This window comes from Ranitomeya variabilis, chromosome 1, assembly GCF_051348905.1.
Source record: "Ranitomeya variabilis isolate aRanVar5 chromosome 1, aRanVar5.hap1, whole genome shotgun sequence".
Classification (NCBI taxonomy): Eukaryota; Metazoa; Chordata; class Amphibia; order Anura; family Dendrobatidae; genus Ranitomeya; species Ranitomeya variabilis.
The window spans coordinates 830,038,587-830,055,053 of NC_135232.1; the positions used below are offsets into that span (position 1 = coordinate 830,038,587).

At 41.3% G+C, this 16,467-nt stretch overlaps 1 protein-coding gene across 1 annotated transcript in view; it reads right to left on the reverse strand.

The window, feature by feature from the left end:
- Positions 1-319: 319 nt before the first annotated feature.
- Positions 320-16,467, reverse strand: part of MRPL1 (mitochondrial ribosomal protein L1) — a 63,391-nt gene continuing 47,243 nt past the window's right edge. Inside the window, exons 7-9 of the mRNA XM_077275568.1 lie at positions 14,258-14,358; positions 3,826-3,907; positions 320-854 (exon numbers count right to left, since the gene is read on the reverse strand). Coding sequence (XP_077131683.1) covers positions 748-854; positions 3,826-3,907; positions 14,258-14,358 — 290 coding nt within the window. The 3' untranslated portion in view covers positions 320-747. The remainder of the gene's footprint in view (positions 855-3,825; positions 3,908-14,257; positions 14,359-16,467) is intronic.

The following is a 16,467-nucleotide window of genomic DNA, read 5'->3' on the forward strand; positions in this document are numbered from 1 at the left end:
GCACATTGTGCAGAATGGTTCCCTGCTCCCTCTAGTGGTAACTGAAGGCAAACCGCTGAGGGACTCGCTATAAAAATAACAAAAATGTTCTGTGGCCATTCAGACTACACCCGAATCATCGTCATACCCAATTGCGGTGGAAACTGCCATTGCAACTACTCAAATATGGCTCAAAGCATTTATCATATGTATGTTGGAAGGGCTCCAAAAGTGACAAAGTGTGAGCCATCTCATTGATTATGCAGTGTAAATATGTGTGGGTGAACGCATACCTTTATTCTAGGCAACTTGGGTTGGCATGTAGAAAATACAGTTACAATTATTTATACCTATGAATCATTTAGTGTAGTGTGAAAATTTAGGTCAGCCAAACAGGTTTGGCTAATGGATTAAATGACAGTCTATAATTAGGTTGTTTTGTATGATGCTCATTAGCATCATTACAATTAGGAGAGGCGTCATATGTTGTTTTTTTACAGCAAGAATCTTAGCACACAAAAAAAAAAAAAAAAAAAGGTAATTAGGAAATAGGTTTATTTAATTTAAAAAAAAAAAAAAAGCTCCTCTCCCATCTCCAGACAGACGTTTTCCTTGTATTTGCCTCCTCTTGTTGTGAGAGTTCATCTAGGTCCAGGTGTTGTCATTGCATACAACAGGTGGCACAGAAACGCCGCTGGCATCTACACGCACCACGTGAGCCCACCGTCTGGGTCAGTGCCGCACAAGTCATCCCATTAACTTTTGTCTTTAGTCCTCATCCAGGTTTTCAATCTCTTTTGGGAAGAATTTGTGGCAATCGATAAAAAGGGCTTCACTTGTAGCACTGGTGAGAATGGACCTTTCCACAAAGGGACCTAAGAAAACAACATTTTAGTGATGAGAACTTGTACGTCCATCATTGGAGACATCTATACTAAAGACCATTATATCTGGTACTTGGAGAATATGAAACATCCTAGTTTTAATTAGTTTTTAAGTTTTACAAATAAATTAGTGAAAACTAGCATACTGTAAGAGCAATGTACTGTACAGAAAAAATTCACCACTGTGCCACAATCTGGTGGGATTGATACCATGCAGGTAGGTGCCACGTGTCCTAGCAGGGCCACTGTGTGAGTGTAGTGTGCTGTGTGGACAGAATATCTGGATTATCTGCTCGCTGATACACACAAAGAAGATCACACAGACTTGTACATAGCATAGTAAGGTCACCCGTACACATTAGACTTAAGTCCGCTCGACCCACTGATATCCAAAGGTTTGTAGGACAGTCTACTGTTATGGGGGTGACGGCTGCCTGATCGTCGGTCACCGGTCGGAATGATGTCAGTCGAACATGACCAATTTCTGACTGTCAGTCGGTAGCCTTCTCATAGAGAACACGAGTGCTTGCTCGAATCAGAACTCCTGTATTTGCGAGTGGCAACTGAGATTGCTGTCAACCATGTGATCGGTCAATGGCCACCTAGGGTGCATGGCCAGCTTAAATCTATACTGGTACTGTTCTTCAAGGACCCGTGCCTGGCAACGTTTTTGGGAACTATAAACTGTATATTCACATGAATATTACCCATAGGATATGTACAGTAACTTGCTTTTTCAGATTTTGACTCTTATCATGGGTGTATCTTATGATCCAGGGGGAAAAGTCACTAGTTCAGAAATGATGGCAAATTGATGGTGAAACTGTTCTAGTTTGTCTAACATGAGGGCAATATAAAGAAAAAGCCAAATGGCTCGGTCAGGGGCTCATCTAAATTATACCCTAATTGAGTGCAAGAAAAGGTAGAGGATGAGATGCCTGGTTGAGGAATATACTTTTGATAATTTTATTCAGGGTTCCCATCCAAATACACTGCGTAGGTGCTGCCACGACTGGCAGTGTAAGCCTGTGAGTCCATACAGTTAGAGCGGTCACTATCTCTGTATGGGAGGAGGATGCAGGACTCACTAGCTTCCTCTATGGTCCTGTCAGTCCATTTATAAAGCTTTTTGCATAAATAAAAAGGCAAATGGAATTACTATATAATCTTGCTAGGCTCAATAGCTCTTCTGTTCTATGTTGCCCTAAAGGCAGTGAGGCATAGGCACTAAAAGGTTACAGACTCCTTTGACATGCAAAAAAATTATTTTTACATTTTAGTTATTACCATTCATTAAAAAGGTTACAATAACATTGTCTGCAATTTTCATTCCTTTTCAGACCCCCTAAGTCCTGCATCCTGCTCCTATAGTTGTAGGCGGTAAGGGTATGTGCAGATGTTCAGTATATGCACCAGATTTTTCTGCTTCAAAAACTGATGTGTTGATAGGAAAAATGCCGTGTAACATACACGTGTTTTTGCGTAATTTTTATGTTTTTTTAAACTTCTGTTTTTTTCCCCATGCATTGGAAAAAATGAAAAATGCAACAAAAACGGTAAAAAATGTTTTTGACATGCTGCAGATTTGAAACGGCTTCAAATCAGCAAGGAAAAAATAAGCAACATGTGCATGAGACTTCAAGAATCCCATATACGTTGCTGGAATCAGGAAGTGCATCAGTTTTGTGACAACTGCATGGAGAGAACATGACAAAAATGCAGCAAATACTTAACAAGTGCACACACCCTAAGGCTATGTGCACACGTTCAGGAATTCTTGCAGAAAATTCCTGAGGAAAACCTGAAATTTTCTGCAAGAAATCTGCTAGAAAACCGCATGCGTTTTTTGCGCGTTTTTACCGCGTTTTTGATGCGTTTTTTTCCGGACATTTCCCAATGCATTTTAAGTGGGAAATCCGCAAAAAAACCGCAAAATTAATGAACATGCTGCGTTTTTTACCGCGATGCATTTTTACCGCGGAAAAAAACGCATCATGTGTACAAAAAGTGCAGAATTCATTAAAAATGATAGGATGCATAATATAAGCAGATTATTTGCGGTTTTATAGCGTTTTTATAGGGAAAAAACGCGAAAAAACCGCGAATAATCTGCAACGTGTGAACACAGCCTAATACTTGCTGGATGTGAGGTCTGCGCTGTTTATCTTTGTTCCTCAATGGCTTTCCCAGTATAGAAGGATGATGGTTGTAATACCTAAAAACGTTAACGCTTTCCCCCACCCTACTTGTATTTCTAATACTGAAAGAATGGTGGAAGATGGCAGAAAAAGTTGTCAGTGAAACTATCAATGTTTTCAAGGGTTTATTGTTGAAAAACTTCTCACCAGTAAATTCTCATTTTACAATTTAATAACACTGACAACAACAATACTACCTCACCCGCGGAGTCGGACATGTGGCACATCTCTCCAGACCGCAGTATGTCTATTGCTCTTGCAAAGATGCGAGTCTCCACAAGATAAATCTCACACATAGAATGTATTGATTGCGGTAAATCTGCATGGTTCAGTGAACACATGCGGATTTACCTGCGTTCAATAGAAGGCAGCGCTATGGTCACAGCGTACATGTGCTGCATCCAAAGCGCTGCCAACTCCTGATCGTGTGCACATTCCCTAACTTGTTCCATACAGTTTGTTGCCCATCTCAGGCAGCACCTACTAATAGACAAGGAGAGACAAGTAGCCCTTTCTACTTTGATTGTCTTCCTCTGTTTGTTGGGATGACTCTTGAGAATGCTTGTTGCTGACAGGCTAAAGAAGGCGCCACCTACAAGTCGTAGAAGGCTTTGTCATTACGATTTTGGACACAACCTGTTTTACACTTAGGCTTCTAATTTCAATTCAGAGAATTTTGAAGTATTTTGCATGGATACCTACATTTTGGGTAATAAAGTATTTTTCACGTATCAAGTAAAATATAAGGTAACACAAATACTCACCAAAGCTTAATGGTTTGTGTTTGCAAACATCCTTTACAAGGGCATCGAGATTGGCAGCTATGTGCTCAACGGGCATGTCCAGCTGGAAAGAAAGATGATATCAATATGCTTATGGCAAGACTAAGCAAGAACACAAGCATGCTTTTCAACTGTACAGACCAAAGGTAAACTGCAATGTACTCAAAACACTCATTTTACTAGGAGGTACAGAGCTCTCATTTTTGCTGCATTTCTCTTTGAAATTATCAAACTACATTAAACCTGAGATACCTGGCTGAAACTCATTTGTAGGTTTTCCGCTGCCAAGCCTTATTAGGGAGAAGTCTGAAAGAAGCCTAGTATAATCAGCCTGTCCACTGCCAGCTGGCATCTGGGTCATGATGGTGGAAAGAAAGCTAAGTAGGTCAGTTTCTTAGAAACCGGAAGAAGTACATGGATACAACTTTTTTGGCAGGAGCACATGAAGTTTGGCAAATCATTAAAGAATGCAGTAGGTAGGGGCTCTGTACACAACCTGAGGCTCACCAGCTGCTACTCCTCCCTGTCTGTGTACCTATCCCTGGCCACATTTCTTGTGAAGTCGCAGCTTTAACACCATGTTGTAACTTATATATCGATATAATCCACATAGGGATCATACTTAGTTATGTGAGTGAACAACAGGATATCAAACCATTGTGTCTCACTGATAAACAAGCAAAAGAACAATAAATAAAGGTGTCAACCTCAAAAAATAACTAAACAGCAACAAAAGTATATATATTGTGTGAGATGACCAGTGTCTGTCAAAATCGTGAAACACTTTTACTTTTGCTTGTTTATCAGTGAGACACAATGGTTTGATATCCAGTTGTTCACTCACATAACTAAGTATGATCCCTTAAATAGTTTTCACATTTTTGTGGTTTATGTAACTTTATGTACAATACTTGCCTCCTGGATATACGTCCCTGTTTGTTTCTTATGTATATAATATAATATTTTTATACCATGAAGATTAAGGCACTGTGACCTATAAGCGATATCTGCACTGGTTCTTTTCCCCCCAAATACTGTTGTTTTTACTAGATATTTTACATAAATAAAAATGTTATACTGGACGTATGGTCGGTTCTGTGGTTCTCTTTCGGTTTTTAATATTGTATTCTCCGACTGTCCACTTCCTTCACGTTGGTCTGGCTCACTAGTAACCTATATTACGCGGAAAATTATTTTATTTTATATTTTTGTATCACCTTCCCATCACATCTACTGTGAGCTCTCCTTTGGTTCATTTATTGATCTTATATTGTTTTCAGTTAAATATTAATCTACTTTGTCTTAAGGCCCATTTACACTGGCCGATAATCTGTTATATTCCAATATTAAGTGTGTAGATATGACCCTTAAAATTCTAATTTATTATTGCATAATTAAACAACTAAAAGGAAAAACCCTTAGTGCACAACAGTATTTGATAAATACAAACAAGGTCTAAAATAAAGACCAATAGATCATGAATAATTCACATTTATGCAGTCAGAAAATCCAAGAGAACGCCACTTCCTGTGTCTCCTCCTTGAAATGATCTATGATATATATAATTATATCCATTAAGTCACAATATCAGGAAGCACAAGTGGACTAGATTAGTTCTCTAGACTAGGTCCCAGGTACTACCACACATGGCCTAGGAAGCCCTAAGTTGTCTGCTAAATCATCCTTGTCTACCAGCAGAAATTGGCACCCTAGATACAATGTTTGGCACCCCTGCTCCACGGTGGCTCCCCCTCACTTGCCCTATATGCCCCACAATAGCAGATAATATATAGGGAACCTAGACTAGACAGTCATCAACTACACTAAAGGAGGGGTAAGAATAGCAGGACACAACTTGATATATAAAAGGGTGAAGATTACTTATTATGATGTATGTCAATAGACACTGCTTCTATGCCTCTGCCATGATGCATTTCTTCTTAGATGGTTCCTCTCTCCCTGGCTCTGGGTATTCACTTGATTACGGGAGGGAGCAAGAGGGGCCCACTGCTGTATGACACTGGGCCCCTCTCACTCCCACCAGTAATCTTAATTGAGTGGCCCTATAGTGGCTGCATGGTCTGCCGCTATGGGCAGTATGCCCCTGACTGTAAGAGCCCCCTGCGCCTCCAGGCCCCGATGCAGATGCACCAGTGGTATGTCCGCCCCTGATCTGGATATTATACAAAAGTCCTTATCAGACTATCGTTATCAGATACCTTTTATTATGCTGTACCTAGGCATAGCATCAAATTTATAGAGTCTTTGTGGACTCATGTATTTTTACTGTCTGCAGGCAATCAACCCCTTTATCTGCTCTATACAGTCTTTTGTGCAGTTTTTTCATCACTCACCCTGTGTATTTTCACAAGGTTAATGTGTTTTGGTCATAATGGGGCAATTCTTTCCCTGGTTTTTAATTGTTTTTATTATGTGTTTTTGGTATCAATAAAAAGATTTTATTTGACTGATTATACATTCTTGTATTCATTATATTATAAGGGATATTTTAGTGCCTTTATGCACCACCTCCCTTTTTTCTCACCGATACCTTTTATTCACACTTGTTTAAATGCGGACGTGTGAATGATGCCTATCTGTGTAATGTTAATGGCTTGAGCGCCTGAACGATGTGCCCAATAATGCTTGTTCATTGTGCATGAAATGGTTTTCACTCGCGTAAACTTTCAAAAATTGTATAATGTAAATGGGAGATTATTCCATTAGATCAGAATATAGGATGAGCAGAAATTCAAGTGCAAAATATGGTTCTGTCTGCGTGAGCTTAATACCCAATGTTACAATCGTTATTCGACCATTTAATTCACAATTCTCAGCCTATACACACACTTGTCTAACATTGTTTGCTTGCCGTGAGTTACGATCACGTTGTTCATGGTATTATCAATCATCTGCTTGTGTAAACGAACCCGTATGGTCAAGGATGAAATACAAAAGCATGCATTCAGATTTACAGCTCCATTGCTTTTTCCATCTTGACAACCAAAATAAAATTGATTGCAGAGTTCTTGCGAACATATCTAATTCATAATGTGACCAGATGTCGAGCACATGCTAATCAATAGTCCCGATTAACAGCAGCTATAAATACGACAGTTAAAGAACAAAGGGCTATTATAGCTGTCCGAGTAGAAATAAATCACCAATGTAAGACATGTTGGCACCCAGTGTATAAGAACCATTAATAATCATTTTTTTTTTAAATGAAGACCTCAATATAGCAGTGCCCTTTCTTATTTGTTCAATCATGGAGGTTTAATCAGAGTATAAAGGATGCATGTAACACATTAACAAGTCAGCAAAAGTGCACCAGATTTATCAAAATGGCACGTCATGATAAAAAGGCACAAAATAATCAGAATTACAGCTAACACTAAGGCACAGTTGAGATTTGAAGAGAGGAATTTCCTGGGGTAGGAGACAATATAATGCATACTATAGTGCCCCCTACCCCAGGAAATTCCTTTCGTCAAATCCCAACTGTGCCGTAAAGGGTTAATTCACCTCTGGATCCCACGTATTATTCATGTGAGGAACTGATCTCACAACCACATGTATCTGGTTTTACAGAACGGACTCTTCCAATATTCAGAGCTGACTAAATGCTTGCAGTGCTCTTGCTCTGGGGATTAACCAGTCTGCAGTGGCAGGTGTAAAGATGTCACTTCCCAGTCACAGCTGTAGGGAAAATCCAACAGGACCACCGCTTTTTAGCAGAAAGTCTGGTGTTATTGCAATCTAGCAGGCACAGGACTAGATGCAGTTTGTAACCACTTTTGTGGTCTCTTCTACAGCCAGTAGCTCGTGGAGGACTATGCAGCCAATAAAATGAGCGGAAATGCCACTGCCCCATTAGACATGACAATCACAATATTGCCGGATGCCCCTCAGGCATGGCTGATGGTTCTAGGCAGTTCCAGATTAACTCTGCTAGTAAGTAATGTCATGATAGGGGGTTGTAGTGTCCTATAAATGGGGCATCTAATTACAATGAAAAACAGCAAAATTAAAAGAGCCACTAGAGGTCTTATGACTTTAGTGTGTAATAATACCATAAAAAAGGTATAATGACTAGCACAAAAAAATCCAAAGATAAAGTATACAAAAAACAAAAACAAACAGTCATCATAGTCGCCCTGTTCCGACTATGCATATTGCATGACTAGAAAAGAAGCGACATATTTGCTCTTCCGCTTCAGGCATTCTAGTCATTTTTAATATTGGATTATTTCTGGTTCACATATATAAATATATACTAAGTGTCAATTACAGTAATATGCAAGTAACACACATTATGTGGCGTTATCACTCCTCTCTTGAACTAAAGAATCTTACAAAACTGCAGTTTGCACTTTAAAAGCATACATATACGACGGATATAAAAACACACATTAATATGGATAGTGTAACACTGACCAAAAGCTTCTCACTCATGTCTCCTACAGCCCGTGCCTCATCAATGGCTACGATCATTACAATGCGTATCCTGCATATTTGCAGCTTCTCTTCATTTAGGCTTTCCTACATATGAATTCTCTGAAGCCAAAGTCCACATATGAATTCTGCTATATAAAGCTTTCAGAAAATAGGGATGCAACAAAACTATCATCCAAAAGTGGAAAATGCTCATTTTCTATTTTGAAATGATAAAAAATGTAATGCAGTGAGAAAAGTATTAGACTGCACCTTCATTGGACACAAGTACTTACTCAGGTCCCTAATCAGTTATAGCAGTCCAGCTGGAGATGGCCGATCAGTCCAGTTCTGTGTCAATGACCATACTATCCGAGAGCTGGGAGGAGTGCACAGCCTCGCTTTCAGAACTTCTCGCTTTACAGCAAAGAGAGTAGAGAAGAGCCAGGCAAGTAAGGAAGTACAGCCCGACAATAAACCACACTAAAGCTCCTAAAACAGCGATGCAGATCGATCCCCCTTCCATGCTGTCAGAAGCAGGTTCATCTCATCTTCCTGGCTCCGCAGGGAAGACAAAGTAATGGAAACAGAACAGCAGGAGGGAAAGGAGACGACGTAAGATGTGAGGTAGCCAAAACAAACAAACTGTGTTCGCAAACATATATCATAATTTGAAGTAGAATTAAATACTTCCGAAGTGATTGAAAATAAAGGGAGAAAGAAAAAACATGTAGACATTGCAACAAAACGAGCAGAACGAAAAAAAGAAAAAATTAATGGCATTGGACAACATGGCTCAACCTTGGGATACACATTCTACAGCCCTTCAGCCACGCAAGGCCCTCAATGGCATTCTGTACGGCCAACATTTATGTGGAAACAGAAATGCTTGTGTCCGTCTAGCTGTTGACATGTTGATTACTTTACCATGTCAATTACAGATAGATAACATATCGTTTTCCCGAAAAAAAGACCTACCCCGAAATTAAGCCCTAACATGATTTTTTTACAGGATTTTTGGCGCATGCTTGAAATTTAAGCCCTACTCCAAAAATAAGCCATAGTCACAGTCAGGGCTGGCACTAGGGGGAGTCAGAATGGGCAATCACCCAGGGCCCACACTCTCTCGGAGGCCCCCAGCATTTCCATTACAAGGTTAAGATGAACACCTAGCCTGTTTATATGCCGAGCTAGCCAGGTACACTAATCAAAGCCTGCAGATCTAGGATTTAACCCTAGCCTTCCTAGCATTGCTACAATATATACACATGTCTATGAATGTTCAATGTGTGTGCATATACATGTTGTAGCGTGGCTAAGGGTCGTATAGTCGACTGGAAGTATGCGTCACAGAGATGGCTTGTCTCTGTGATGTAACCCGGCGTGTGTCGTCTTTAATGCACACAAGCACTAAGGGATCATTTAGTGCACTTGGGTCCGGGTTACGGGTAGCTGTGAGAGATGGGAGGGTCTGGCTACCCATATACCTCACCCCTGGGTAGGGGCATCACCGTACCTCTATATGTGTTTGAGGACCTGCAGTGATGTCACGACCACATGACTAATCATGTGATGGGTTCCTGGGTGTGGTTGTAGCTATATAATGTAGGCTACTGCTTAACACAGGACCTGTATGTTTTTTCATCAGCATGTGTAAACAGTAGATTATTGTGCATTCAAAAAGGATCTCAAGAAATTCATGATGAAATTCATGGTTTGAATGTTGATGTTCCAAATGTGATGACATGATTATATTTGAATATATGTTTTTTTGTTCAAAAATAAATTTGGATGGTTATTCATGGAAAAAGAAAATAAGACATCCCCTCAAAATTAACACATCTTTCGGAGGCCAAAATAATATAAGACCATCATATTTTCGGAAAAACATGGTAGTAACTGAACCTCTTAAATGATTCAGCAATGTCTGACTCCAACATGCCCCCTCAACACCTGACTGTCTATATGAATAAGGGGTTTAACCCCTTAGTGAACAAGCCAATTTTGACCTTAATGAACAGGCCATTTTTTAATTTTTTTGAATCTGACCAGTGTCACTTTATGGCTGGGATCACACACAGCGAGATACGGCCGTGTCTCGCAGGTTAAAACCAAGCTCTGGCACCGGATCTCCAGAGCGGAGCGTGCGGCCGCATAGCAATACATGGAGCTGCACGCTCCGCTCCGGAGTGTCGGTGCCAGAGCTTGGTTTTAACCTGCGAGACTCGGCCGTATCTCGCTGTAGTGTGACTCCGGCCTATGTGGAACTATTCAATGGATCCCAATGATTCTGCGATTGTTTTTTTGTGACATTATATTTCATGATAGTGGTAAAATTTATTTAATATGGACTTGCGTTTGTGAAAATTTTGTAAGTTTCAAACTTTTAAATTCTTATGCCCTTAAACCAGAAAGTTATATCGCACAAAATAGTTCATAAACAACATTTACCACTTGTCTACTTTACATCTGCATCATTTTTAAACAATCTTTTTTTGTTAGGAAGTTAGAAGGGTTAAGGCCATGTTCACACATAGCGGGTTTTACCGCAGACCCGCAGCGTTCCTGCAGCTGCGGGTCCGCTGCAGTTTCCATTGCGTTTACAGTTACATGTAAATCCTATGGAAACCGCAAACCGCTGTGCACATGCTGCGTGAAAAAACACGCAGAAACGCAGCGGTTTACAACCCGCAGCATGTCACTTCTTTGTGCAGAATCGCTGCGATTCTGCACACATCGGAATGCATTGATCCGCTAACTTCCCGCATGGGGCTGTGCCCACGATGCGGGAAGTAAGCGGATAATGTGCGGTTGCTACCCAGGGTGGAGGAGAGGAGACTCTCCTCCAGGCCCTGGGAACCATATTTGTGGTAAAAAAAAAAAGAATTAAAATAAAAAATAATGCTATACTCACCTCTCAGCGCTGCACGCGGCCGTCCGGTCTCAGTTGCTGTGCGAGCAGGACCTGCGGTGACGTCGCGGTCACATGACCGTGACGTCGCGGTCACATGACCGTGACGTCACGAAGGTCCTTCTCGCACAGCATCTTTGGAACCAGACAGCCGCGTGCAGCGCCGAGGAGATCGGGACGTCAAAGGGTGAGTATATAGCCATGTTTTATTATTTTTAACATTACTATTGATGCTGCATATTGCTGCATATGCAGCATCAATAGTATAGGAGTAATCCCGCAGCGGAAACCGCAAGACTAAACGTGATAAATCTGCAGGGATAACCGCAGCGGTTTTGCCCTGCAGATTTATCAAATCCGCTGCGGGAGAACCCGCAGGGACCCGAACCTACGTGTGCACATGGCCTTAAAGTGTTTTTCTCTCTCATTTTTCCAACAAAATTTACACAACTTTTTTATTTTTTGTTAGGGACCACATCACATTTGAAGTGACTTTAGGGGGCCTATGTGACGACACAGCATTTTATCTTAATTAACCAGACGTCTATTTTCAGTAAGCCAGGAGGAACAGACTTCTCAATATGTTAACTTTTTAATTTGTTTTCTTGACCAACCAGAAAGAAAACACAGACTTATAACATGCTTTGAACAAAAAGAAAACAAACAAAAAAAAAAAAAAACAGCATGAACCGCACCTCCAAAAATCATACTTTGATCTAAAGCCGCTAGGCAAAAATTTATATAACTGAACATGAGGCTTTCAGTTTAACATTCTGATCAGACTGTATGAAGCCCACTGCCACGTCACGGCAAACCTCATAGTGGGTCCTACTACCCTAACGAAGCGGAGCCGTGCGGCGACCACCGCCCCAGCGGCAATGCACCAGCAGGACTTCTCGCGAGATTTCGCAATGTATTACTAGGAACGCTAGCTGCCGGGAGCATCGCTGGGCGTGAACGCCAGCAGGTGAGATTACTGCGATTTTTTATTTTTTTTTAACCTGGTTTGTGTTGTGTATGCGTTTTCGCAGAGGAAAACCGCTGCGAAGACGCATACACAACAGGTGCACATAGCCTCGACGGGTCCGTCAGAAAGACGGGCCCAGTGCACACGTTTTCCACAATCTGCACAGGATCCGTCATTTCAACGTCTTGATGGATCTTGTGCAGATTTGGAATACGAAAGTGTGAAAGAGGCCTAAGAGAGCTGGATCACAGTAAATTGACACTCAGATCAAACTCGGATTTGGAGTATCATTACCATAATCGAGCCGATTCTCTTGCAAGTAACCTTGGCCTGACATGCACAATCTTCTCTTTTACAAAGAAGATATTATATCTATTTTTTGTTAGTGCTTGATAGAACAAGCAATTTTTTCTTTTTTTTATTTAAATGTGACCCTTTCCCTGGATAATCATATTTTTGTTTCATTTTTCTACAGCTCATTGCCAAGGGGACCAGCCACTGCTGCCACCTACCAGTGATGGCCGAATATGCACAGTGCTTAAAAGCTCTTACATACTGAGCTGGTAAGCACTGCTTTGAGTCTGACTGGGATCTTTGGGAAGTGTTGATCTCTAATTCCAACCACATCTCTCCTGCCCTACAGTGGCTGCAGAAGGCAGGCAGCATGGTATCGCAGCATAAAAGCGCAGACAATTAAGGCCAGCAATGCAATAATACTGGCCTGAATTGTCAATCAAGCAGGAGTGCCCACCACCTCCCAGTAATCAGGAAGTCTGGAGGGAGGGGAGTTGTAGAAGAATGAAGACTAGAACCACCCTTTAATTTAAAAAAGTAGCAAACACTATAATTACTCGTATTACGAAGGCACAACACAATGACAAAGCCTCAGGTTCCCATATAAAAGTGTTTGCATCATGCTTACTTTTAATTACCGTATATTGTTTTCCCAAAATACAGCTGTATTATTTACTGTAGCTTTCAGGCCGCATAGAAGTCAAAGTTATTCTTAAGACTATTAACTACTACAACATAAAAGGAATTCTCTCTCGTGACAGTATAGAATTGGTTGGGGTCTCAGGGCAGCCTATTACATGAAGCATCATTCAAGTGTGTTCCACGAAATGTCAGCCAACGACAATGTAACCAACTTCCGCACATGTGGATGCCATTTCACCACAGCGGGCTACTTTGCCATACAGTGATCAAACCCTTCAAAAATAAAAAGGTGAACATCGTAAAATCTTACGGATTTGTTGAGATGCTGCTTTTTTGAGTATTGGTTTGTACTGTACAGTTGCTGCTGCCAAAGCTGAGGAATAATGTAAAATGCTTTCAAGCCACACCACCTCTATTGGCCAAAACCCTGATCATGGACACAGTCAAAGGAAGACCTTCTTATGTTGGCTAAGAGCATACCTTTCACATGGGAAATTATCTTCCGCCAGTTTTTAAATAGAGTACGGGAATTTAAACAGCAGTCTCAGTTGTGTGTGTGTGTCACCCTAAACATGTCATTCATTCAGATTAATGATTAATCATGTAATTAAAGGGATGAGTACACTAGACTGGGAGTCGCATTTACAAAGAAGTTTTTAGTTCTGCCTTCTAAAAGAGGTAGGAGGCTGTGATATCAATTTACACAAATAGGGCTCATAGACAGAGGATGCTATTGTAAGCCAGCTCCCTTTGAATACATTACAAACAGGGGATTTTAATGTCCTCTCTACATGCAGGTCTGCAGCAAAATGCACCCAAGTAATGTATGATGTCCCACAGATTGGATCCCTCATCACTGAAATAAGTGAGATCAATGATGACAATTTGCAACACAAATAAGGGTGCAGACTTTGAAAATCCACACTGTGGAATTGATGTGTGCAAATGTCGCACAGAAAAATCTGTAGCATGTATCTATTACGAAACAAAATTTTCATGAGTGTGGTCAGTCTAATCCTGCACATATCAGATCACCACAAGTTTTTGGCAAGGCAGTTGGGATCATAAAAGTTTGTGCAGGAAACAGCTGCCGTTATCCCATGTGGAGATCTTTTCTTTCAGGAAATGGGTTTATGACGGGAGAAGCGGAGCCCCATTGTACTTACCGTAGCTATTTTAGTCTCTACTAAGCATTCATTTTCTACAATGTACTCGTAGCTGGTTTCAAAAAGCTTCATCATGTTGGCAACATCATTTCCGACAGAACCTAGAACAAAAGAATACCTATGAGAGGTGAGAAGATTTTAGATTTGAACATCTGCATTTTATTAAACAAAATTTGGGTTTTCAGCAATAATGATCACAAATCTACGCTCAAGTGATGATTTAGTGAAAAAAATAAGAAGCATGGGCTTGGTGTAGTTTATTAGCTACAGCAATTTCCCTAATATGGCACCTACAACATTGTATACAGAACTTTGTAACACTGTTTACCAGTATCTGTGGATATTCCCATTTGTGACTGTTCCTTATTCATATGAATACAAGTAATATACCAAAATGAGCTCCAATGCGGATAATGGTTAAGTCTGGCATTTACAGTTCAGTATGATCCGGCAGATTTAGGAAACAAAGTAATAATAGGGTCCCGTTCATTTCTGCTGGTGGCGATTCTCAGTCAGGTGGGTCTTTATGGATCTATACTGTTTGCAATATGGGCGAAATAAAATATGGAAAAATATCACTGAATTTAATGTCCACTTCGAGGCTTTGTGGATGCAAAGTGTAGCTACAAGATGGCGTCTAAAGCACTGTCCATACACTTTAGATGGCTGTCAGTTGAATAGTCGTCATTTGGCTGATGGTTCGGCTGGCACCTATTTCGCTGTATCATGCACTTTTGTGTGTCACGCAGTGCCTTGGTACTGTGGGCGCTAACCAGGTCCCTAAAACTAAGGGTGCCCTAGTCTATCCATGTCTCCCGGATTACTACTGAAGGTGGAGATGCCTGGTCCACGTGCCTTGCTATACTCCTATATTAACCGTTATCTGTCTCCTCCTACAACCAGGGAGGTGGAATGCCGAAGTTTATAGAAGAACAATAACCAGACAAGCAATGGAAGACGGACAGTGATTAATGAAAATAGCAATTATACAAACTACACTCACCAAACAACACAGAGTGGAACACAGGGGAGTAAGGGTACTGTCACACATTGAAATTTCCATCGCTACGACGTTACGATTCGTGACGTTCTAGCGATATCGTTACGATATCGCTGTGTCTGACACGCTACTGCGATCAGACACCCTGCTGAGAATCGTACGTCGTAGCAGATCGTTTGGAACTTTCTTTCGTCGCTTGATCACCCGCTGACATCGCTGGATCGTTGTGTGTGACAGCGATCCAGCGATGTCTTCGCTTGTAACCAGGGTAAACATCGGGTAACTAAGCGCAGGGCCACGCTTAGTAACCCGATGTTTACCCTGGTTACAAGCGTAAACGTAAAAAAACAAACCGTACATGCTCACCCGTCGGTGTCCTTCAGGTCCCTTGCCGTCTGCTTCCTGCTCTGAGTGCCGGCCGGAAAGTGAGAGCAGATCACAGCGGTGCTGCGATCTGCTCTCACTGTACGGCTGCACTCAGAGCAGGAAGCAGACGGCAAGGGACCTGAAGGACACCGACGGGTGAGTATGTACTGTTTGTTTTTTTACATTTACGCTGGTAACCAGGGTAAACATCGGGTTACTAAGCGCGGCCCTGCGCTTAGTTACCCGATGTTTACCCTGGTTACCCGGGGACTTCGGCATCGCTCCAGCGCCGTGATTGCAACGTGTGACCGCAGTCTACGACGCTGGAGCGATGATTATACGACGCTGCGATGTCACGAATCGTGCCGTCGCAGCGATGAAAGTTTCAATGTGTGACGGTACCCTAAAAGGAAGGAGAAACCAAATAGGAGAGGATGAGGATCTACAATCTCTGAACAAATCTCAAAACACCATCTCCAACCACGAACTATCCCTCCAACTTCAAATCAGGCATTTCTGTAATACAGGAACCGGTTCACAATTATCTCCACCACCAGGAAAATAACGAGATAAGGCATCCGCCTTAATGTTCTTATACTCCGGCCTACAAATCACAAAAAAACAAAATCTGGTGAAGAACAATGGCTATCTTGCCTGTCTAGGTGTCAGACGCTTTTCAAACTCCAAATATAAAAGATTCTTATGATCAGTGACTACCATGACCGGATGTACTGCCCCCTTCAAAAAATTATGCCACTATTCAAAAGCCCACTTTTTACCACAAAGTTCCCCATTACAATGTCAGTTTTTCTCAGCGGACGATAGCTTCTTTGAAAATTATGCA